The 24,745-nt window shown below is 33.8% G+C and overlaps 1 protein-coding gene across 1 annotated transcript; it reads left to right on the forward strand.

Annotated features, from left to right (window-relative positions):
• Positions 1-182: 182 nt before the first annotated feature.
• LOC111511159 (uncharacterized) lies at positions 183-23,337 on the forward strand. Its single transcript, XM_074175232.1, has 17 exons — positions 183-470; positions 2,236-2,424; positions 2,514-2,662; positions 2,766-2,888; positions 2,943-3,097; positions 4,577-4,739; positions 5,000-5,089; positions 6,542-6,601; positions 8,325-8,536; positions 11,189-11,430; positions 14,404-14,592; positions 17,228-17,361; positions 17,824-17,973; positions 19,424-19,578; positions 19,638-19,800; positions 22,307-22,396; positions 23,232-23,337. Exons 1-17 carry the CDS (start codon positions 185-187, stop codon positions 23,301-23,303), a joined length of 2,622 nt encoding a protein of 873 aa, XP_074031333.1. The 5' UTR covers positions 183-184; the 3' UTR covers positions 23,304-23,337.
• The last annotated feature ends 1,408 nt before the right edge of the window (positions 23,338-24,745 follow it).

The raw sequence follows: 24,745 nt of genomic DNA on the forward strand, positions 1-24,745 counted from the left end.
ATTTTCCAATAAATAAATGAATTTCCATCAACACAGTGACATACATCACTTTTATAATGGTGCATAATTAAACATGTCTAGTGTATATAAATCATTATCGAATATTCAGTTCACTCACAACAGACTCAACGCTACTACAGAAAAAACAAATCAATAATTCCATTTTCTTGCAAGAACCACAATAATGGTGTATGTTGTGACAAATAATAAAGTAGAAAATTCGGTAAAGTTAGCAAAAGTGGTAGTTGAAGAGAAAAATATCCACAACTCTTTGAAGTTTTTTCTGGTAGTCTATCAAATAATAGGAATTCTTCCGCAGGAAAACATCACAAAATCTTATAATGAACTGGGTTTCAAGTGGAGGAGTTGGAAAGTAATATACACACTAGCTTTGATTTCAATAATTTTTTTTGCTGTTATGACATGCTTCTTGGACTGGTTTTTCACAGGATATGACTTCGAAGATTTCGGTAAGAAAATTACAGTTTGCAAGTTATCTGAAACTACCTGAAGGATGATTTTTTGGAATCCTCTGAAATACTGTTCATCTTCAACTTCATATTTTTCAACTCTTCATGCATTTAGATACAATTTTAAAAAAGGCGATTATATAGGTCTAAATTATTACTCGGCCGGAATAAACTGGAACGAACTATGGGGTAATATAACTGACATAGATAAGGCAGTTGATAATTTTTACAAGGTGCTGCACAATTTTATTCCCGTTGTGCGATTTAGAAAATCAAAGTTTCCTCATTGGTTTTCGAGTGACTTAATATACTTAACAAAAGAAAAGAAAATAGCACACAAGCGGTTTAAAAAAAGTCAAAATTGGGATGATTATTTCATATTTTCCAACCTTAGAAGAGAATGCAAGGAACTAAGTGAACACAATTATGATAATTTTGTACGAATCACTGAATACCATATAAATACAACTGGTCTGTCCGAAAATATGTATTTGGGTGATCAGTATTTTGAAAATAGCAATGGTATTGTAAATAATTTTGCTATAGAATTTCAATCTATTTATAAACCTAATGAGCTGACTAATATTCCAGAAATTAATCACGATAATTCCCCCACATAAGTAACTGCACTATTAGTCTGGGAACAATTCTAACCAAGCTAGGGGAATTAGACATTAATAAAAGTCCTGGTTCGCATGGAATACCAAATATTTTATTGAGAAACTGCCGATTTACACTTGCAAAACCATTATTAGCGCTTTTCTCTTCTTCTCTAAAATTAGGTATATTTCCTCTATACTGGAAATCAAGCTTCAAAACACCTATTCATAAATCTGGTGATGAAGCTAATATACAGAATTATCGCCCAATAAGTATTATCAGTGCTATACCCAAAGTGTTTGAGTCCACAGTATGTGACGAAATCAAAGATTCAGTTAATCAAGTTCTTATACATGAACAACATGGCTTTACCAGAGGCAGATCAACACCTTCCAACCTACTGTTATTTTCACAGTATGTGTTGAAGGCTTTGGAGGAGAAACATCAAGTAGATGTCATTTATACCGACTTTTCCAAAGCATTTGACACAGTGAACCATTCAATTTTATGTGAGAAATTGAAAGCAATTGGATTTTGTGGAAAACTATTGAAATGGCTGATAAGCTATATTAGTAACAGATCTCAAGATGTAAAAGTCAAGGAATACATATCTCACGAAATTAATGTTTCATCAGGTGTACCACAAGGAAGCCATCTGGGGCCGTTTCCTTTCAACATTTTTATTAATGATATCAGAGTTAACTTAAAATATACTGACATCTTACTTCTTGCAGATTATTTGAAAATGTTTAAGACAATTCAAACACCAGATGATTGCTTAGTATCACAGACAGATTTAAACAGATTTAGTGAATGGCGTTCACAAAATGATATGAATCTCAACGTGAATAAATGTAAATGTATGACGTACTATCGAGTACTTACACCTGTAAACTATGATTACTACATATCGGGAGAACTTTTAACACGTGTCGAATTTGTAACTGATTTAGAAGTAGTGATGGATAAAAACTGGACTTTTACCTACATTATTCTGTAATGGTTCTGTAATTGAGAATTTTTTTGGTTATATGAGATGATAGCTGTACTTGTGTACTTGAAAAATTAAAAAAAGAAATGTGGAGAGAATTCTAGAATTTTATTTTTTAGCTTTCATACCCACCCTAACAAAAATTCCATATTTAGGTTCATTATTTCATTGTAGGAATCCTCCTGTTTTACTTGGCTACTGTCATAACCCTCTTCCTGTATCTTTGGCTGGCCAAATCATGGAAAAAACTGATGAAGTCTTGGTGTCGAATGGATAAAATTATGAATATCAACTATGGATACCCCGAAGGATTGGATAGAAGGCTACAAATATCCTCACTGATTTTCATGTTACTAGGAATCAGTAGGTGAAATAACTTCAATCATATCGGAAAACCCGAACATATCAGACATGAAAAACTACCACCAAGAATGAAAAATTATTATTTTTAGGTGATTATTGTTTGGGTGTATATAGCCGTTATAATACACTAACTACAGAATTTGGAAATACTTATGACTATCAAAAATATTACGTTGAAACATTTCCTCAACTATTCAACATTGTTCCGATTAATATAGTGACTGCAGGATATTGTTCAGTAAGTGAACCGATGTTGAATATGTAATTTTATGACATATCAATTATGATTCACGGGAAGTACGAGTTAATTTTTTATACATTTGCTACTATTATTATTTCAGATGATTATAGTTTATGCTACTCTCATATGGACTTTCAATGATTTATTTATAATCATGATGAGTATGGCGTTAGCTATGAGATTCAAGCAGGTGACCCAAAAGATTGTTGAGAACATCAACAAGGTATGGTTTAAATTCAGCTCAAAAACGACCTTTTTCTCTTTTTTGATGTTTCAGGCGAAGTCAGAACAGTTCTGGATAGAGATACGAGTAGATTACGACAGACTGAGTATACTATGCAAAGAATTGGATGATCACATTTCCTGTATTGTACTTTTATCGTATACTTTGAACATATTTTTTCTATTGGATAAAGTATACAAAAGTTTGGAGTAAGTGACAGATAATTCATAAGCAGATAATTCATTCAGCATTTCAGATATTTTTAATTTTTCAGAGACAACCTCAAATACATATCGGCTATTTTAAATTACCTTTCATTCATGTCTCAATCTCAATACATAAAAATCCAAGAAAGAATAGAACAGAAATATTTATACAGGGCTATTCAAATTCGTTTCTGTACATGGGGATCTCGTAAACGATAAGAGATAGAGTGTCAGGTAAATCGTATCAAAGTTGCGTATTTCAAAGACATATTCAATGATGTAAAAAATCGAATATAGCTCTTTTGGTTCTGAAGATATACAGGAAAAACAAAAAAACCCAATTTATTTTGCCTATATCTTCTTTATTCGCAGACATATTGAAAATCTGTCCACATTTCGCTATTGGCACTTGATGTGGGCTATCAGAATATGTCCATGAATCTTTTATATAGGGTGTCATCTAACTTGGGCCACCCCCATTTTTGAATTTTTGAATACGGACCTGTATTTTTTGTTGTAATTTTTGGATCGTAGACGTTCACTTGATACTGAGAAATTGAATCTTATTCATATTTACCTATACATATTTTTTCATATTTACATCGCTCTGAGCGTCGTCTACAATGAACTTCGAATAAGAAAACCTTTTATGATTATCTGAAATGCATCTACAACAAAAATATATTATATGTGTTTTGATGAGCAGAAAAAGACATGATAGCAATAATAACATCCGAAACGAACACTATAATTATATAATTGAAATGAAGTAAGTAATTTATATACACAAAAAAATCAATTGTGCAATAAATGTTCGAATTAGAGTCCTTCCATTTCGAGACAAATTATGGGACATTCAGATGGTCTGCAAGATCACCAGATCTTACTATTTTGGACTATTTTCTATGGAGGACATTGAAAAATATCCTGCATATGCAATTGGCAATTCAAATGAATGAGTCGACCTTCAATTATAGAACGGGCACACTTGCAGACCGGTTTCGGGCTTATTAGCCACTCATCAGTGCAAGATAGTGACCATCATCGACCTAAAGTCAATGAAACCGGTCTGCAAGTGTGCCCGTTCCATAATTGAAGGTCGACTCTTTCAGTTGTATTGCCAATTGCATATGCCAATTGTATTGCCAATTGCATATGCAGGAAGTTTTCTGTGAAGATTCCTGCACTGGCGCCTGTCGGATATAATCCAACGCCCTTCGTGCTATCAGCCAGGGGAGTAGTTGTTTTCTGATAAACCTACTGTGTAGGTATGTAGAGACTGGCTTGAACGGCTTGAGTTATGTGTATCTTGAATAAGAACACGATCAGAAAAAATTTCGTTAATAAACTGACAGTTCATGTAAGGAAACTTGCAAACTTTCACTTTTTTCCACTTAATTCTTCTATTTTCGAAAACATTTCATCTAGTCTACAATGATATATCCAGAATACTTTATATTAATTTCATTAGGTATGTTTCAGATTTGTTTCGGGAATGGTGGAACGATTGCATTTCATATTTTCGTTCTTATTCTTGATACTGAGAGTAGGGTCTGTCTCTCTTTATGGAGCTTGGATAAACGATGAGAGTGTTGAGTCTGCTAATGTTCTCAACTCCGTTCCATCTGACTCGTATAACATTGAGGTGAGATGTGACATACATTTTTCAGTTCCTTCTTTCAGAATAATGAATGATCAGTTCGTCTACGAGACAAAGTATTTCAAGTACTCATATCTAGTTGTAAACAAATGTGAATAACCTTAAAAGTAGCATTGGCAATGAGCTGTGTAGATGTGTAGATGATATTTCAACAAATTTTCATTCAAAGATTTTTTATAATAACATTTTCAACATTGTTCTCATAGATCATTTATTTTTCTAAACATGCTCAATTTTATTTTCAGATCAAACGTCTCTTGATACAAATAAACTTCGATAATGTGGCTTTGACAGGATGTAGGATGTTCAAAGTGACCCGGGGGATAATTTTGAGTGTGAGTTCTAATAGTAATAGCCCAAATCTGGTTTCAAATGCATTGATGTTTTTCACAAGATTCAAAATTATATTTGTGGGGTACGATTAATTCTATAATGAGTACTGCCGGCTCGAAATGAAGATATTATCGGTGGGCCATAAGCACGTATTCAATTGCGAAACATAAACCTTCACAGTATTGAAAATGAATAGAAACGACAGAAATTCAGACAAAAAGCGCATCAGAAACGTTATGTGGCATTATAGCAGGGAGATGTAAAAAAATACTGTTGCATGGACATACTCCAGCGCGTCAGATATTGATAGCATCAATGTCCATTATTATAATGTGCAAAAAAAATTCGCCATTTTGAAATACTCTAACGCGTCAGATTAAGATATATATGGTTCATCGATATATTTTAGACGTGCTGTCTCATAATCTGACGATTATCTAGAGAGATTCGCTTAATCTGACAAAAACAATATATTTTTTTTCAATTCATTGAACTCGATTAATTGAAAAGCTCAGAAAATAGCCTGCAAATAAATAAGTGTATGTTTTTTAAGTACAATACTTGTATTTATAAGATTTTTTTTTAAATGCTCAAAAAAATTAATCTTTTATAGTCAATTGATTAATTGATGATGAAAAGGGAAATTGAACTTTCTATGTTTTTTACCACTTTTATTTGTAACTAACGTTACTGCAGTTTCGTCCTATAAGGACATATTTAAACTTATATATTGTATAAGTTTGAAAATGTCCTTATATATTTCATGGGGACGGAGTGAGAGAGTAATAGAAAGAGAAAAAGTGAATAGAGAATAGAGGAATAGAAACTCGGAGAGGGAAATATAGGTGTCACACAGCTGCACGCATTAAACTTTATCGACGAATTTTTGTTATTTCTTCTTGCGAAAATCGACAGATTATATATTTTTCGTTATCTTCGAATTATTTTCTTCAAAGTCAAAAAAATTAGCTACGTTTGAGAATGTCGAGATGACGTTATTTTGTTACAACTTTGCTGCCCTCCCTTTTCTTTACGTCACTCTCAAATTGTCAGATTACTGGAATATACACTTTTTAGCAGGTAATTAACTAACCCTACCTTAATCTGACGCGCTCGAGAATTTCTGATGATCAATTTTTTTTCACTAATCTGATCCTTCATCCATCACAGGCGACCTTATATATGGGGCTCATATTTGGTGGAAGAACTGCAATCAAACAGTTTTAACAAAATGCAAGACGTGTTTCGCCATACAATGGCATCTTCATGAGGAATTCAAAAATTCCTCATACATGGAACTGAGAGTCAGATGAAAAAATGTGTAGCTAAAAACAAGCAAATGGCTCAACCTAGTAGTAGTATAGTTTTTCAGTTGACCACTTGGAAGAGATATATATATTTTCCAAATGAAATATTCAACCTGTCATTAACAAATCTATTATTTTCTCTTTCAGATTGCTGGTGCTGTGGTAACATATGAACTGGTACTTATACAGTTTAACGCAGCTACCAATGTTAAGATTCTTCATAATTGAAGAGATGTCCTGAAGATATTGCACATTTGTTGTTTGTTGAAAATATTCACAATGTTCAATTGTAAGGAATAAATGCGAGTTGAACAACAAATTCAACTATGACTGTCACTTTCTCTTTGGTTCAGTTCATTTTCGAACTTCCCCGACAGAGTCAAAGAAGTAAAATATGTCACTGTTGTTGACTGACTTTTGGAACATTCAGTGTTTTTATTATTTCAGATATGTGTGGTGATGATTCCCATAAAGACCCATAGAAAAACATGCAAGTTGTTTTTCTTTTGATAGAGGTGTTCCGCTCACTATTTAAATCTGGTACAAAAAAAGTTTCACCAAAAACCGAACTTGAGCATATCGTTGCAATACAAAAATTTTTCAAATAGGATCACATGCTACATAGTTGGTTAAAAGCTGAAGGCAAACTGAGTGAAACCGTTAAAAAAAAGTGGGAATCTTTTAAAAATGTTCTGATTGACTCTTCCGTTACTTGATGAAGATCCATAGTAATTTCAAAAACTACGCCTGACGATTTGATCTCCACAAACTTTATTTGGAAAAATATATCATATGTTTCGCTAAAACATTGTGCTTATGCAACTTTTCCGAATTTACTATTATATTGGATAGGTTTAGCATGTCCATTTGTTGAAAGAACCGTTAATCTCGATGGAAATAGTTGTAAAAGAAAGCCGTGGGTTACGAACGAAATTATTTATATGGGAGATCTGGAACGAACGAAATCTCGACTTTCAGAAAGGACAAAGACCAAGATAAATACATCTCTGTTCCATACCACCAATAAACGAGGAACTTTGGAAATATTTTCAAGGAACTAGGTATGAAGGTGGTTTTTAAAACAAGTCATACACTACAGAGCCTTTTGGGAAGTCCAAAAGACAGTCGAGAATTCGGAAAAGTCTGGAAGATCTATTAAAGTAAAATATAAGGAACACATGGCACACTTAAAATATGGAAGACCTGAAAAATCAGCAGTCGCTCATCATATTTTGCAACAAAACCATTCTATAGACTTCAGTTCATCAAGATTAGTTAGACAAGTTAACAACAACAAGCAACTAGATGCCTATGAGAGTGTAGAAATAAGTAAACACAATAATATTATGAATAACGATGACGGACCTATACCAAAGAGCATACTATATGGCTTGTTAAAATAAAATAAAATAATGTTGTTGGGTTTACTGATTACTACATAAGGACACATTGCAAAAACAAATTTGGATAGGCAATATTGTGAAATTGATTTTTATATAGCTGAAAATTAATTTATATAAACATATATTGTGAAATAATAGGTCAAATAATAAGGCAAAATTGTAAAATTCATTTGGGTTGGTATACCAGAATGGTTGGTACGCCTGGATGGTTTACCTGTGTGGGTTACCTATATGGCATAAATAGGGTTAGCTCACATTAGTTTTTAGTTTTGATTTTCCTCTTTGAAGATGATCACTTGGTGATCGAAACACGTGTCGAAGTGTTAAAGTGACGGTTTGGTGTTGGAAAAGACTCCAGTAATATTCATTACTACACCAAAGGTTCCAAACAATGCATCATATGAGTGCTCAGAAGAAGCTCAACAACGGCTTACCACAGGGATCAGTACTTGTCCCCCTTCTGCTCAGCTTATACATGAATGAAACGAATTCGAGAAAGTTCAAATACGCTGACGACTGGACACTAGCTGCTACACAAAGATATTGAAGCCACCAAGGATGTTCTTACAAACGACCTGCTGGATATCGAGCAATACAGTCGCAAGTGGAAACAAAAACCAAGTGCTGCTAAGACAGAGGTCTATAGTTTCCACCTGAACAATAAATTAGCCAATAGAGAACTGCAAGACTATCTTGAACCTAGGGATTACACTAGACACACTGAGATCCTCAGCCCTGGGCTTGGTATATTCAGCAGCTGAATAACGTGCGTCGGTGTGGCTTAATTTAATGTATCTTTTTATGCTTTCATACAATTATATCTGTTATGTTAACTTTTGTGATGCTAATAAGCCATACGCTAAATTTAAGTAAATCCACTGAGTCTTATTTTGTAGCAGTGGAAAAATTTAAAAAAAAAGGAAAACATTTCATGCAGCAGAAATTTTGCAGAAGAACTGAAAAACCTTATATTTGGCGTCGCATGACTCAATTTTTTTGGTAATTTTTCATCACGATCGAAGTAGACATTGATGTCAAAGTCATATTTCGAATGGAGCTATCATTAAAAGAAATTCAAAATTGAGCTGCCTTACCCAAGTAAGATGGAAAATCAACAGAACGATATCGAGTTACAGAGTCGGAAATCTATTGGAAAGCAATCAATTTCACGTAAACATAAGTATTTATCATTCATTCGATTAAAACGTCCACCTTTCAGGTTTCTTGAATACCACACAAAAACAGCTTATGGAACAATAATGTATTTATTTGGTCATTAATTAAATACAATCATTTATCATGTAACCTGAAAAACTGCCATAGAGTGAAAAACAATCGTTTAGAGTGATCGGGCCTGGCCACAAGCAAAGCACGTCAATATGACACAAAGGTAATTTGAAATATAATGAAATGATGATAAAAAAACTTTTGAAACAAGCTTTCAAGTGCCCAAAAAAGATCAAATCAAAATTTCAAATCACATTAACCACATTCATTTATGACTTTACAGAATTGAAATTATAATAAAAGCTCGTCGCGATGCCTAGAAGAAATCTCTACATATTCAGTCAGATGAAATTTAAATAAAATTTAAAATTTCAAACCCGATAAATCCTATGTGTGCAAAAAAGTTATTCAAGGTTGAAGTTCCACTTGTTTTAAAAGTTTTTATCATTATTCTATATTTTTTAGTTTCAATCGATAGTTATCGATCAATACGAAAGTCCATCTATAAAACGGAGAGTCCTTCAACAGAAAAACTTAAGGAACGGGGAAAATTATTATTAGGATAAAATATATTCTATAGAAGTAGGTAGGTACTTACTCCTCCAGCATACCTTATAGAAGAATTAGCTTGTTATATTTCTTAGTCTTTTCATTTCATTGATGGCGTCATTATTACATGGCCGAGTCCCAGTTAATTTCGAACAGTCTAATTCTTCTATCAGGAGGCATTCTATTGATGTGACCCTACTTAAAGCCACGTACGCTTGGCCGGCAGCAAACAACTTTGAATCCAAGTATACAACAGCGTGGTCAACCATACTACCCTGCATTTTGTGAACTGTACAAGCCCAGCATAAAACAATTGGCAACATTCTACGTTCAGCTGTACCATGGCTAAATTTAGCTGAAAATTGCACAGATTTCGGTTGAATAAAGTGGATCCCATCTTTGCCGAAATCGATACGGACTGATGGAAGGTCCGTGTCATACATTTGTGCTCTCCGGAAACAGGGCCATATAATTTCTATTATATGATCAATGACAACATTCACTAGACCTTTAAACATCACCTTGGCCCCCACAAATATTTCCAACTCTTCAGGCAACCCCCCAGTCTTGTTTAAATCAAATTTGATTTGTTTTCTAAAAACATATTTTTTTTATTGAAGCCAACCCTGGATGTGGCATCTATTTCATGGTGGACCTACTAACTGCCTATCATAAACGAATGCGTTTACAAAATTTCGTGTCCCTGCTATTTACCGCTGATGTGATCTCTCGTACGGAGCCGATCCTGGCAGCAGCATCAGGTCACGTTCATGATTAACATGCATTGTAATCGGTTCTGGACCAGCATGCAAAATTCCAGATCAATCGGATACCGGGAAGTGGGTTAAATTGAACTTGCTGGTTTTAAATTAAACTTCACTGGTTTCACGATCATCCAATTTCTTTGAAAACTTACTTGTTTGTTTGCTACCATCTGTCAAGTATGTATGTGAAAAATCATCAACATATTTTCGATATAAATGTGTGTTTACCTTTCTTTGTCACTTAGTTTATGGTAGCTGAGGCGTCATGACGGTTTTTGTCAAAAAAAATTACGAACAAGCGAAGCTTTTTTTATCTTGGGACTTCTGGGCTCTTCTATTGGGATGATTAGACTCTGGTTTCGATATCATCACCATATATTCATGACTCGTCACCAGTTACGTCCTTTTTGAGCAGATCTAGATCGCCATTGCTCATGCGACGGTTTTTTTGGTCAAAATTCACCAGTTTTGAAAAGAACTTCGCTGCCACACGCTTCATGTCTAAAATTTACGGAAAAACTGCTTGGCATGAGCCAACCGATATGCCGAAATCCTCAGCTACTTCTCTAATAGTGATTTGACGATTCTTCACAACAATTTTCTTCACTTTCTCAACATGTCCATCTGTTGTTGATGTGCTTAGGCGACCAGAGCTAGCGTCGTCATTGACATCTTCTGTGAAAAGCCTGTACCACATCACAGATTACGTATTTACGAATCAGTTAAAATCTTGTCCAGATAACGTCAGAACCTTTTGGAAATATTTCAGAATTCACTCACAAATACATTTATTTATATAGCGAAAAATAATGTGATATCCATTAGGTATCGTTTTAATATAACTTTTTCAGGATGAAAGTCGAAACCAAAGACGGGAACATACATGAAACACTCAAAAACTTCCTGACATTATCTCAATTCTGTGGTATATTTCCGATATATAACATCAGGAGCAATGATCCAAAAAATCTAAAATTCAAATGGATATCATGGAAATCATTCCTGACCATATCTTTGGCTATTTCCTATCTTTTAAACGGAGCTTTCTTGTTGTGCAACGTCCAACCCCTCCATATTGGTATGGTTTTCATGAGTGAGTATTGAACAAGTGAACAAAAATGGATATGCATAAGATTTTCTGAGAAAAATTAGTAGAAATAAATTTTTATATTGAACGGTTGAATAAAAAAGGATAATCGTGGTGTAGAAAATGTATTAGAGACTAAAAAATAATTCGGAAGGTCCTAGGTAGCAGCTATCATACCACTCTCCTCAGGTGTGATGACTGCTGTGATCTACATCATCATCTTTTTCTTTTCAACAAAACCGTTGAATTTAAACATATTTTTTACTTACTTTGTTTTTAATTTCTAATTTTGTAACCCAATTCATCTCATTCTGTTTAGTTCATTAAGTACCTCAGTATTAGAAGGTAATATGACCTCCGCCATTTTGTAGCTGCGGCCATCTTTGATTCACAATGATACAGAATTCATTGAATTGTATTGTCATCAAAACTGAGTGTGTTCCAAATATCAGATCAATCTATCAATAGGAAGGGAATCCAACTTCAATTCCTAATAGAGATTCGACTATTCTTCAAAACATTTTTCATACAAAATTTGACGCAAATTCTGTGATCCATTCTTTCCAATAGCAGAAAATCGCCAACGTGCAAAAAAATTTTACCTTCACCAACAAACTAAACAGCTGAAACAGCTGAAAAAATGTATGAATCCAAGTTTCCAGCATTTGCAAATACTGTTTCCCTCTTATATTTTGATCAATAAATGGAGGTCCTACAATTTGATTTCCCAATATTCCTGCCCAAACGCTATTTTTTTCTGGATATTGAGTATGTGTTTCCCGGAAAACGTGAGGGTGGGTGTTACTCCAATGAAGACAATTTTGTCTGTGAACATTGCCGTTTGAAAAAATGTACATTCGTCACTAAAACAAATATTGTGGAGATAGGTAGGATGCCTTGCAATGGTTTCCGTCATGATTTCGCACAATTCTGTTCTTCGATCAGGATCATCTTCAGTTATGAACAATAGGTTGATAGATTATTTAGAGTCAATAAATTATTTATATTCAGGTCAATATGGCTTTAGCAGATCAAGTGATACTAAGTCTGCAGTAATGGATGTCATTTCTAATATTCAACAACAATCAGATAGAGATATGAAATGTGGTCTATTATCTCTCGATTAGCGAAAGGCTTTTGACACAGTCAATCATAATATTTTATTGAAAAAATTGAATAGTATTGGTATTCAAGGAATTATTCATAGATGGTTTGAAAATTATTTATCTAACAGAAAAAAGTTTGTGTGTCTAAGGAAGAATGCCAGTTCATTGAAAACTATCACCTGTGGTGTTCCACAAGGGTCTATTTTGGGTCCAGTTTTATTTTTGATTCACATAAATTCTGTTTCAAAATTATTGTTGAAAGGAAATATTAAGTTATACGCGGTGACACATCATTGCTATACTTTTCTAGTGATACTAAAGAAGTTCAGAATAACATGAAAAATGACATTATATTGCCAACCTCTTGGTTGAATTATCATAAATTAAGTTTGAATTATGAAAAGTCTTCTTTAATGTTGATAACTAAGAACAAAATCACAACCAAAGAGAATTTGACTGTTAACAACAAAATGATTGAATATTGTCAAAACAAAAAACTTTTAGGACTATACTTTGATGAAAGTCTCTGTTGGAATACTCATATTGAGATGTTAAAGAAGAAAATCGGACCAATTTTAGGAATATTATTTAGTATTAGAGATTTTATTCGATTAAAATATCTTAAATGTATATATTTCTGTTTGATATATTCAAATCTACAATATTTAATTTCAATTTAGGGAACAGCTAATTTATCAATATTAAATCCTCCCAAGAGACTGCAAAATAAAATAATAAAATGTATATTCAAATTGCCATATCTTGAACCTACGTCAAATTTATATATACCACGTGATCTTTTAGATATTCAGTCTATTTTTCAATTGAAAATTTGTTGTTTCATTCATTTTGTTAGAAAAAATCCCAAACATTCGAATTTGGAATTCAATCAAATAAATACTATCCATGACTATAATATAAGACAAGCAAAAAAACTACTAGGCTCAGAATTTTGGGAGATATCAATATTTCATTTAGGAGTTGAAATATAAAATAATCTTCCAGAGAAACTGAAAATGAATCAAAAAACATAATTCAAATCGGAATTGAAAAAGTTTCTGCTTTCTTCCTCTAATTGAAATTCTGATCTCCATATTACATTGTTTTGTTTTTAATTACCATTATAATTCAAAAATGTATAAATTTATATATGTCGGTGTGTATATGTAAATATGTATGCATATATGTATATTTGTGTTTGTATTTATATATTTATGAGCTGTGTATGTAACTGATATTTAATATTGAAATAATTTATTTGATCATTATTTTGAATTTTATCCCTGTTATAAACATTCTTGTTTCTTGGGATTAAAGAAGATTATTATTATTATTATTATTATTTGGTGTACCATTTAAATTCCATATGACAGATAAAAAGGAATATTTCTAAAAATATCGATGTTAATATGTTTGTCTTCAGGAACTTATTAAATGTTCCGCCATTTTGTAGTAGGTGAAGATATTGACTTCATATTCTAGGGTTGTGAAGTATTCGTCAGGGTGATATGTCACAAGACTCCCTTTCCATTTAATTTTTTTCCCAGATTCCACTTCAAAATAAAAAAAATGAAAGGGGGGGACATTAAAGAAATGCACTGTATAGATTTTTTTATTTCTTGAAATATCTCAGTGTATTCAGTGTCTGAGGATAGGTAGCAGGAAAAGATTATGAGAAATAATTCATCTACTCCTTCAACCTATGATTCTGCAGAAACTTCAGAAGTTTCGAAAGAGGCAAGTCACTTTCTTAGTAACTTCTGAGACAAGAAGGAAGAAATATAACAATAGCTCCTCCATAACCACAGAACTATTTTCCGAATCAAATTAAGTTAAGAAATTGAACTACAGAAATAAATTGTTTACATTTCAGTTAGCCCTATCATAGATATCCAAGTTGCTGCAATATTACTGTCATCGGTATTAATTGCAAGAAATTGGCGAAATTTTGTTCTGGAAATGTGCGGGGTAGAAAGCGAAATTTCGAAAAGATACGTGAAATCTGTCAAAATAGCAAGAAAGTTGAAGACAATATTCATAATTTTGGTTATTGCTGGATTTGGTAAGTATTAGTCGTCATTAAACAAGTTTCAAAATGTTCCAATGCAAATAAAGAGACAATATAAGGATATTGACTGGTGTATCTGTTCATGCTTAAGCTGGTGTCACACTGTGCGGTTTCATCGGTACAGTTGACACGGAAGCATAGTGTAACACAGCTTCAACATCACATCTCAAAAGTCCCTCCTCACTTCTCTGCCCGCGAAGTCAGGAGAAAATAAATGATCGATCTTTGGAAAGTTGCCGATCAGCCCAATAACATACAAACCAATACACTCAGTCAATGAATAACTATTTCATATTTGTCAACGTTTCATTATCTCCATATGGTTTGTGTTCTGCTTATAACAATTTGTATGGTATACGTATTGTATAAGTCCCGACTTATTTGTCGTCAAGTCTGGTGTCTATTTTACGTAAATAACCTCCTCAAATACAGCACGATTCATACTCCTTGGCCATCGAAAACTCCATTACCAAAAGACGCAACCGATTAAACTTCAGTACCGAAAACTTTATGAAGATTTTGAATGACGTAGTACTCTCAACTGTACTAGCAAATGTAGCGTGGGGAGATATATTTCTATAATGAGAATCAAAATAGTGGCAACCAGTATGATCTAGTATGGCCTATTGAAATGAAAGAAAAACAAAAAGGAAATATTCACTGTTTTCTCTTGACTGATCGAGGGTGACTTTAGATTGGACCTGGATCCCGACCTTGCCAAATATTTGATACTCAAAGTCACATTTTAGGGAAAAACCCGTTTACTTTTCCACGGATTGAGAAATGGCAGAGGAAATTACTATTGAGTAGAGAAACATGAAGAGAAACATTAAAAATGGCACAGTAATGGAGAGGCTTAGGGTAATCATGATTCAATAAATGGATGTGGCCGTTACTACGTGGTAGGAAATCATATTGAAGAAAAGAGAAATAAAACTTTCTATGTTTTTTACCACTTTTTTTTGTAACTAACACAGCGAATCAGTCGAACCAGATATCCAGTTCAGCGAAAGAATCATTAACTTCGCCAAAGTAGAATTTAACAAAGAGGAAATTTCAACAATGTTCAATAGGCCGGAATATACACCAACAATAATTAATAAAAATAGTTTGGATACGTTGATAACAGATACAGCTATTGCATTGAAACATACAGATAATAGAGATATAGGGGCACACAGGATAATGAAATAATTCAGAACCATCCTTTCTCTTCATCAAACAGTAGAGAAACAGGCATAGTAAAAACTATACAACAAAAAATAAGAAATAATCATCTTGTTTTCACGAAAGCTGATAAATTGAATGCCATCGTTATCCTTGAACGAGAAAATTGAGTCAGTCATTTGAAATGAAAACCTTACTGTCATCAAGAAAGACCCAACGAAAAATAGTCAAAATGAACTGAAAATTTCCTCTTGGATACTAAAATAATTTTCACGGAATCAGAGAAACGGAGAATCACCAACATGAACCCCTGTTGCCCTAAACTATATGCCCTGATAAAAACTCATAAAGAGGATAACCCCATAAGACCGGTAGTTTCGTATGTAAGAGAACTAGGAATACGTCTCAACAAGTTCTTCAAGAATATTACCAATTTCGTCCCACCTCACAGCATTAAAAATTCACTGACTTTAGTAGAAAACATAAGGAACCAAACCACGTATGTTCTTCAACATACCGTACAACAAGTGAAAACCCCTTATTTTAGACATATTAGATTAAGGCAAAGTAGACCATATCACTTTCTTAAAAGTTTCAACAGCTTTCGATGTGTGCCTGAATCAGAGCTACCTACAGTTCAACAACAAATTCTATAAACAGGAGTCAGGTTTACCAATGGGCTCACCCCTCAGTCCACTTTTAGCAGATATATTTATGAACAATTTGGAGACCACTATAGTAAACTCCGAGCTGGGTAAAAAACATATTCATTTTTGATACAGATTTTGATACGAAAGGCTTCATCTGTGATTGCTGTGTGGTGAAGGTGTCTGTTTTTTTAATCACTGACAGAAAGAAAGAGAATGGAAAAAGGGTAAGTTGTTCAGGTATTTTACTTTTCAAATGGGAATATGCAGTATTGAAGCCATCGTCATCTCTTCTAGTGTTAACACTGTCGCATTTCAGGATATACATCATTTCGCTCAAGAGTCTTTTGGATAAATATGTCTAATAGTTTTCAAAATAGTAATATCAACACGAACAAACTATTTCGGTGCGTAATTTGATTAAGAACTCATTATTTCTTGTAAAATTGAAACGATAATAATCGTATAAGTTTTGTGAGAAGTATGTGATGAGTACGAGTTTCTGTTCGGAGAACTAGACTTGGGCTTCAAGTTGATTGCAATCAAGACTAACTCCGAATCCATTATCGGATTCTCAAAAGAAATCCTGAACTCCTGGTACTTTCGTTTTCTTCTACCGTTTCACGTTTTCAAAAATTGAGCCATGCCGCAACTTTTGGGTTACTCTGTATATTATCGCAGTGAGCCACTCAGAAAAAGTCTTGAATTCTTCTTCAGGGCTCGTAAAGTAGTTTCTTCATGTTCGACAAGTATATTTATATATTGCTATTCTCATTCTGCATATACATCTCACATATCAAATTCATTATTTCCAGGTGAAAAAGTTTTGTTATTGACAAAAGAAATCCATGAAATGGGATTCGATACGTTGGATGAATTCCTGAGATATGAGTACCAGACTGAATTTTCTTACATTCCTTATCATATTTCAATTGGCATAATATTCTGGGTAAGGTTCATAAAGCTTTTTTGTTCGCAGTAAGACATTATTGGAAAATGAAATGAAAGTTAAGTTGGAAATACCTGGCACATACCGGTGATTTACATTCAAATTTGTATGTTATCTTGAAGAATGTAAACCATTTTCACATTTTTATACACTTATTATAGTAATAACTAACAAGTTGTAAAGGTTATTTTATAATGAAGGGCTTGAAATTAAAAACCGATGGAGTTTTTACTTTAGTCTATTGTCCTTTTAGTTCTAATCCAGATTTTTCAATTAACAATTCGTCGAATGACAATATAGTTTACATATTATACATAAATGTATAATATGTATATGTATATTTTAGTGAAATAACTGTATATGTAATACAGTTATTTCACTAAAAAAATTCTACTATCGAATTTTCATTCAATTTTGTTGTTAATTGCGTGAAATATGTTTTCATTCGAATATCATTTTCAGATATACTATTGGTCAATCTGGTTCAACTGGATAATTGGAGATACATTCATAATAATTGTTTCTCTAATGGTTTCTTCAAGATTTCGACAAATATCCCTCTCCCTTGAGAGCCACATCGAAAATCTCCGATTTAAAACTCCTAAAGATCTGGTGAGTTATATAAACCAATTTTTTTCAGTGAATCCCAAAATCAAAAGTTGTACAGATGATGTAATACATTTTTTCTAAAAAGAAAGTTCCACATATTCTCTAAACGACATGTTTTGTGGAGAGCTCACTATTTGATACTTTTTTTTAGGTTTATAATCTTTTACGATCTGAAAAAATAAAACCTAATCAATAGATAATCTGCTGAAGTGTAGTAAAGGGTAAACTAAAAAGTTCACCCCAAAAAGTTACTGCGAAATTTAAACTACTGGAAAGTCCAATTAGTCAGCAATTTGTCATATTCATGAATTTTGCCTTCAAATTGGAAACAATTTTTTTCCGGTTTCAAAACCTGTATTCACTATGAAATTCTCGCCCCAAACTCTGATATTTCTAATTTCTTTTGACACAAGTCTAAATGTGGATGGCCACGATATTTTGAAACGCCTTTTCAACTTATTTTGTATGTTACAACATTAGTTGTCAATATATCAAATCTAAAGTTCGTTAACTTCAAGTCTGACAAATGGTCGGATTAACGGGAATGCATGAAATAACAGTTTTACAAATGATTGGTTACGGAGATTAAACCCGAACACAGGAAGTAGCTCGCCTATTTCATGACAAATTTCCTAATTTACCACACATATCTCAAGGAACAATAAGCAAAATAGAGAAGCAGTTTCGCGAGCTTGGTCATGTGGTGCAGATAAAAAAAACAGCTGCCAAAGCAATGAGTGATGAACCCAAATTAGATGTTATGCTTGAGTTTGAGGAAAACCCACATACATCGAGTAGACAGGCATCCACTACATTCAGTGTTAGCTATAGATCGATAGTAAAAATAATAAAACAAAATAAAATGCATCCCCTATAAAATGATACCTACTCAGGAGCTCATGGAAGACGATTTTGATAGAAGAACTTATTTTTGTGAGCAAATGATGGACATGTTGGATAACAAAATCATCCAATTAGAAAACGATTTGTTTTCTCATGTGTATACTTTATCTCTTAACGGTCATGCTAATCGGCATGTTTGGCCACTCGTCAATGCACTCGTCTTTTTTACTTGTTTCAGGGATTTCAAATCATTTTATATAATAGACAATGGAAGTCCGAACTAGTGAAATTCATCACGAAACATTGTCAATCACCTTCAAACAAACATCCTCGTTTGTTATTGATATTCATGGTTTCTTTTTTCTTTCCTTCCCATAGATGGTGTGATTATCAGTTATCATCATCACCACCACTTAGAATTGATGTCTGGATGCTCCTGTCATAACCACTGATGAGTCACATTAATCCTGTTAATTGTGCATGTATATCAATTTGTTAATTTCCTGATCTGAAAGTCAAACCAGATCAACTGACACTGATGGATATTACCGCTGGGTTCTTGAGAAATTGAAATGTTTAATCAATTTTCTTCAATAGAACTTTTTTTCAGGAATCCGACAGAGAATTTTACAGCCAAATCAGAAGAGACTATAACCGTCTAGCTTCTGTTTCCAGATCTTTGAATGACTTACTATCGAATATAATAACGGCTACTTATTTTAACAATATCGCATTCATCCTGGTTCAACTATTCAACAGTTTGCAGTGAGTGAACATTTATATATCTAGGTGCTTCTATTTTGGAAAACTTATTTTCGTTACAGAAAGATGCGAACCCAGATAAAAAGAGTTGTTTTTCTATATTCCTTTGTTCATGTCATAGCAAGAGTCAGTGTCCTCACCATATATGCTGCATCCATTCATGAGGAGAGCAGACGCTTTTTGCCGATACTGAATAGAGTGCCTGCGGAACCTTTTGATAGAAACGTAAGTCGACAATAAAGGAGCAGTTCTTCCTCCACCGATAAAATTTTCCGTGTTTTTCTATGCTTAGTATATGCTTCTCAATAGTTTCACCTGTGATAAGAAACATGAGTAGGAGCGTACCAAAACTGCCAGGAAAAAAACTTTTTTGTGAAAATTTATTTGTTTATGAGGTGAGATTTCAATGACTGCCATTATCTTGTGTAAAAATGTTTTCAAGAGATAATTTGATGGAATTCGTTCACTAGATTCACATATGAAAGCACTAAGTTGGTCCTCATGGGCTCAACAGTCCCTGGCCTACGAAGGAAAACGCGTTTTTTCTGTTCAAAATTGTCTTCATTCATCAACGTAACGTCCATCAAGAGCCACACAAAAAGCAATAACCTTTTCATTCGATCAACATTTCTTGCCAGTGAGCATTTTTTTGAAGTCTGCGACCAGTCAGTACTCACTGGCAGCCAAATCTGGCGAATACGGTGGAGCAATTCAAAGTTCAATCCATGTAGTTTCGGGATCATTTGACAAGGTTCACCAGTTGTAAAAAAAATCCACAAACCGGGAAAATTAATGCGCCCCATCGTGACAGCTATTGGAGCTCCTACCTACCAAATAGCAAAGTGGCTCACTAAGGAATTTGAAACCTTGTCTATTGCGGAACCAGGTTTTAGTATAAAAAACTGTTTAGAGTTCATACAACATACAAAAAATATCGTTCTGCAAGAAGGTGAGATTTTGATTTATTTTGATGTTAGTTCCTCTTTTCCTAGCGGGAAAGGAAGGAACAGGAAGGAACGGGAAACCCCTTGTCTCCCTACCTGGCAGACCTGTTCGTGAGCAGATTCGAAATGGAAACCAAAGAAAAGACGGAGTATTTTCCTAAGATTTGGCTAAGGTATGTAGATGATATTTTCACAATATTCGATACAAAAAAATCGAATATTGAGGACTTTGTTTCCTTTTTGAATAATAGATGTCCATCAATAAAATTCACGTATGACTTAGACACCACCCTACCCAGCTACAATCCGTAGCCAACACGTTAATATCCCGCAGTTTCCGCCTAACAGAACCAACAAACAGGGCAACAGAATTGGGGGAGACAACAAAGGCTCTGCGACAAAATGGCTACGGACCAAAGATCATTCAAAAGGCCATCGACAGACAAAGAAGAACCAACAAAACATCCACTAGATCGACAGAAGACTCTCCACACGACAGACAATCTGTGACACTACCTTATATCAAAGGTGTGACCGACAAAATCGGGAGAATACTAAGACGTAAAAACATTCGGACAACCTACAAACCACACAAAACGATATCCAGTTGGCTGCCCAGACCGAAAGAGAGAATTTCCCTAGAAAACCAAGGAGTATATAGCATCACATGCGAGGACTGTGGACGACAATATATCGGTCAGACCAACAGACGTATATCTGCCAGAACCAGGAGCACAAAAACTCGATAAGAACAAAACAAACCTCCTCTGCCCTCTTTCAACACCATCTACAAACAGGTCACAAGATTAATTTTGACTCCACAAAACAGATAGCACAGGTGCAAAACCCAAGAATACGACAAATCAGGGAAGCTATCGAAATCGAAAAGCAAGGCCTCATCAACAAAAGGGATGACTCACTAAACATCCCAAGGATTTGGAAAACAATAATTAAAAACAACCACCAAAGACAACCACAAATTGATAATGAACCATCGCAGGTAGGAGAACCGCCAGAAGCCATTAACAACCCTCAGGTAGAAAAACAGGTAGGAGAACTACCAAAAGCCATCAACAACCCTCAGGTAGAAAAACAGGTAACAAATCCATACAACTTACGCAAGCGAAACCATATAAAAAACACACAAGAAGAACCTGACATCAGTTACACCTCTCGAAGCGAAGCAGTAACTCGTCTTGATAATGCCATCTGAGATGATGGCGAAACGTCGACTATCGAATAGTACACAACGGATGAACACCCGGAAAAACAACACATCATATTCTACCATCCGTGAATATATATATATATATATATATATTATATATATATATATATATATAAGGACACATTGGGTAATTGTAAAATTAATTTAAGACACCAAAGGTGTGGTATAGCTGTATACCAGAAATAGGTTTAGCTTCGCTAGGTTTCCTGTTTAATCTTCCTATTGAAGATGACCACTTGGTGATCGAAAGACATTTCGAGGTGTTGAAAATAACGATCTGAATATCCTGCTAATGATGCCAACTTAACCAAACGCGCGTCAAGAAACAGTATTTCCATTCTGGTTGCTGGTGTGTGAATAATAATTTCAGTAGATTCATTTTATGACAGAGATTCCAAATCAAAAGCTACATTTTCACAAAATATTCAGTGCCAGAGCCATGTTGTTTATCTGAAAATTAAACACTATGAATAGAGAAAGCAGGTGGCATAAGTAGTTTTTATCTGTATTTTTCGCTCAAGTTTCTTTCATGGTCAGTAGATCTATTTTGCTTTTTCAGGTGGAAAGATTGATACATCAAATACAAAACGATTCATCGGTCTTAACCGGTCATAACTTCTTTAAAATCACAAGAGGTTCAGTCCTGAAAGTAAGTATGAATGAGTGACAAAAATCACATGAATAATCAAATTAGGCAGATTCGATAAAATTTACTACTCCAATGGAAAAAGGTCGGGTGATTTTTCATCATTTTTTAAAGATTATATATTTATTCGACAATGTCTATTTTGTTTCGTTCGAACTAGTCCCTTTCAGATATAATACACTTAGTTGGACTCATTTTTCTCGATAACAGAAAATCGCTACAAAATATAATGAAATACATCTTTGCATATTTGTCTATGTATAAATGGGAGTTATTCTCAAAAACAATTCATTTAATTCATGTGTGGTTTTCACTTCACACACGGTTTATAATTCAACAAGTTGAGTCTACCATTTGTTGAGAAAAAATACTATAAAAATTCAGTTAATTAGGCTGAAATTTTTGTTGACTATATTCAAAAATTGCATGATTCATTTTGTAAATCAAAGCTAGACAATTACATGAGAACTTCCTGATGTTGGAAAATCTAGGAAAATCCAGGAACTGGAGTCTATGCAAATGAAGTGGCAACAGCTTGTCTCTCATGCACTGAATATTTTCTGATTAATTCCATTGACATTGACAAAGTTCAAACTCTGGTCATCCGTTTATTCAGACAGCTAAATGGACCGATGACGTTGCATTCAGATAAATCACAACGTGGTACTCGCAGTCTAGTCGGGTACCACTCATGAATTCAATGGAATATCCAAACTGGCTTCATCTAGTTTTCTGCTTACAGCGCAGAGAGACAGAAAATAATTGTTCTTCCGATGACAATTGTACAAATCTCTAATGAGTATTGATTTTATTCATAATAAATTAATTTTTGTTTCAGGTTGCAGCGGCAGTAATTTCCTATGAGCTCGTTCTGATACAGTTCTGCCAGACAAATGAGTTTATTCCGTAAATATCATATGAAAACCTTGACAATTTTATATTTATTCGACATTAGAATCTCGACAAAAAGTGTTGGGAAGTTTCATAAGTATGTTCTTCTAATTAAAAGATATTTCGAAAAAAAAACGGTGGTTTTTGTTCACTTTTCTTCTAATGTTCATTTTTCTTCCAAATGATATATATTCCTCCTATCTTTCTTATCAATAATCACTAGAAATACAGGGTGTTTATTAAACATGCGGCAAAAAATGAAGGTACTATTCCTTGAACTATTTTTAAGTATATTTTGTCTGAATTGAATGGGTTATATTTTTAGGAGTGATTAATTTTTGGGAAAGAAAGTTTTTGGCTTTCTACTACTTCATCTTGATACAAAAAAAGATGAGGGAATCTTCCAAAGAAAGGAAGGAAGTAATCAATTTTAAAATAAGTAACTCCATACATGGAATGTATATCATGCAAAGAAGTAATTTTCAGACACAAACTAAAAGAAAGTCCTCCTGAAACAGCTACTTTCATATAAACGTTGAATTACACGAAAGAAAAAAATTCTTTCGAAACAAATACTTCTATATGAACACTGAATTATACAGAAGATACTTTTCTCTACTCAGTTTGTATTTCAAACATTCGTTGTGGAATAAAAATCAGTAATCATTCACATGAGTTCTACTTTTAACGAATGGTAACAAATTGCACTTACATGGAACATTGTCATCCTCACTGCTATGCATCGATGTTTCGCCTTAAGACACTTACCCTAAGGTTCTTCAGTACCAAATTGGATAACATTATAGAAAATATCAAGATGGAGTAGTAGAAAGCCAAAAACTTTCTTTCCCATATAGGTATTTTCTCCTTTGATGAATTTTTGTTTCGAAGATACGGGCAAAAAAGACACTCCAACGTGAAAAGTTCATAACCTAACTTTTGTTATGAGAATCACAACTTCGGAATAGAAGATTTGAAATGCAGAATCCTGCATTAGTTAGTAAAGAGTTAGTAAAGCTCAGCGCCAATCCACTTCACTACTTTGGAGAAAAAACGTATGAAAGAGCAACAGGAATATTTTTAGCAAACACTGTGTTTTTTACCGACAGTTCTGATGACCAGATCCATCAGGATTTGTACTCATACTTAAAGGTTCTTCAATCTGGTAAAATCCGTTATTCCACTCAAAGGTAAGTGAATATCTATACAGCATGGAGATGGTACCTCTTTTGAGTTGAATTGTTACACATCCATCTTCATGCAAGTAGTATAAATGTGTTCTTCCCCTACCCTCAAGGTCTTATGGAGATCAATTTCTATAGAGAAATGAAGTTCAAGGTTTTCAATTGAAAAAAAATGGCCATTTTATGAAATAGGATATATTTTCAGAAGGGGCCAATTTTTGGCCGCATTTGCTGGCCTGGTTTTCGTGAAGCTGCTACGGATAGTGTTACAGAATCT

Source organism: Leptinotarsa decemlineata, unplaced genomic scaffold, assembly GCF_025532065.1.
Source record: "Leptinotarsa decemlineata unplaced genomic scaffold, Ldec_3_MD MMD2_tig00000882_RagTag_RagTag, whole genome shotgun sequence".
Lineage (NCBI taxonomy): Eukaryota > Metazoa > Arthropoda > Insecta > Coleoptera > Chrysomelidae > Leptinotarsa > Leptinotarsa decemlineata.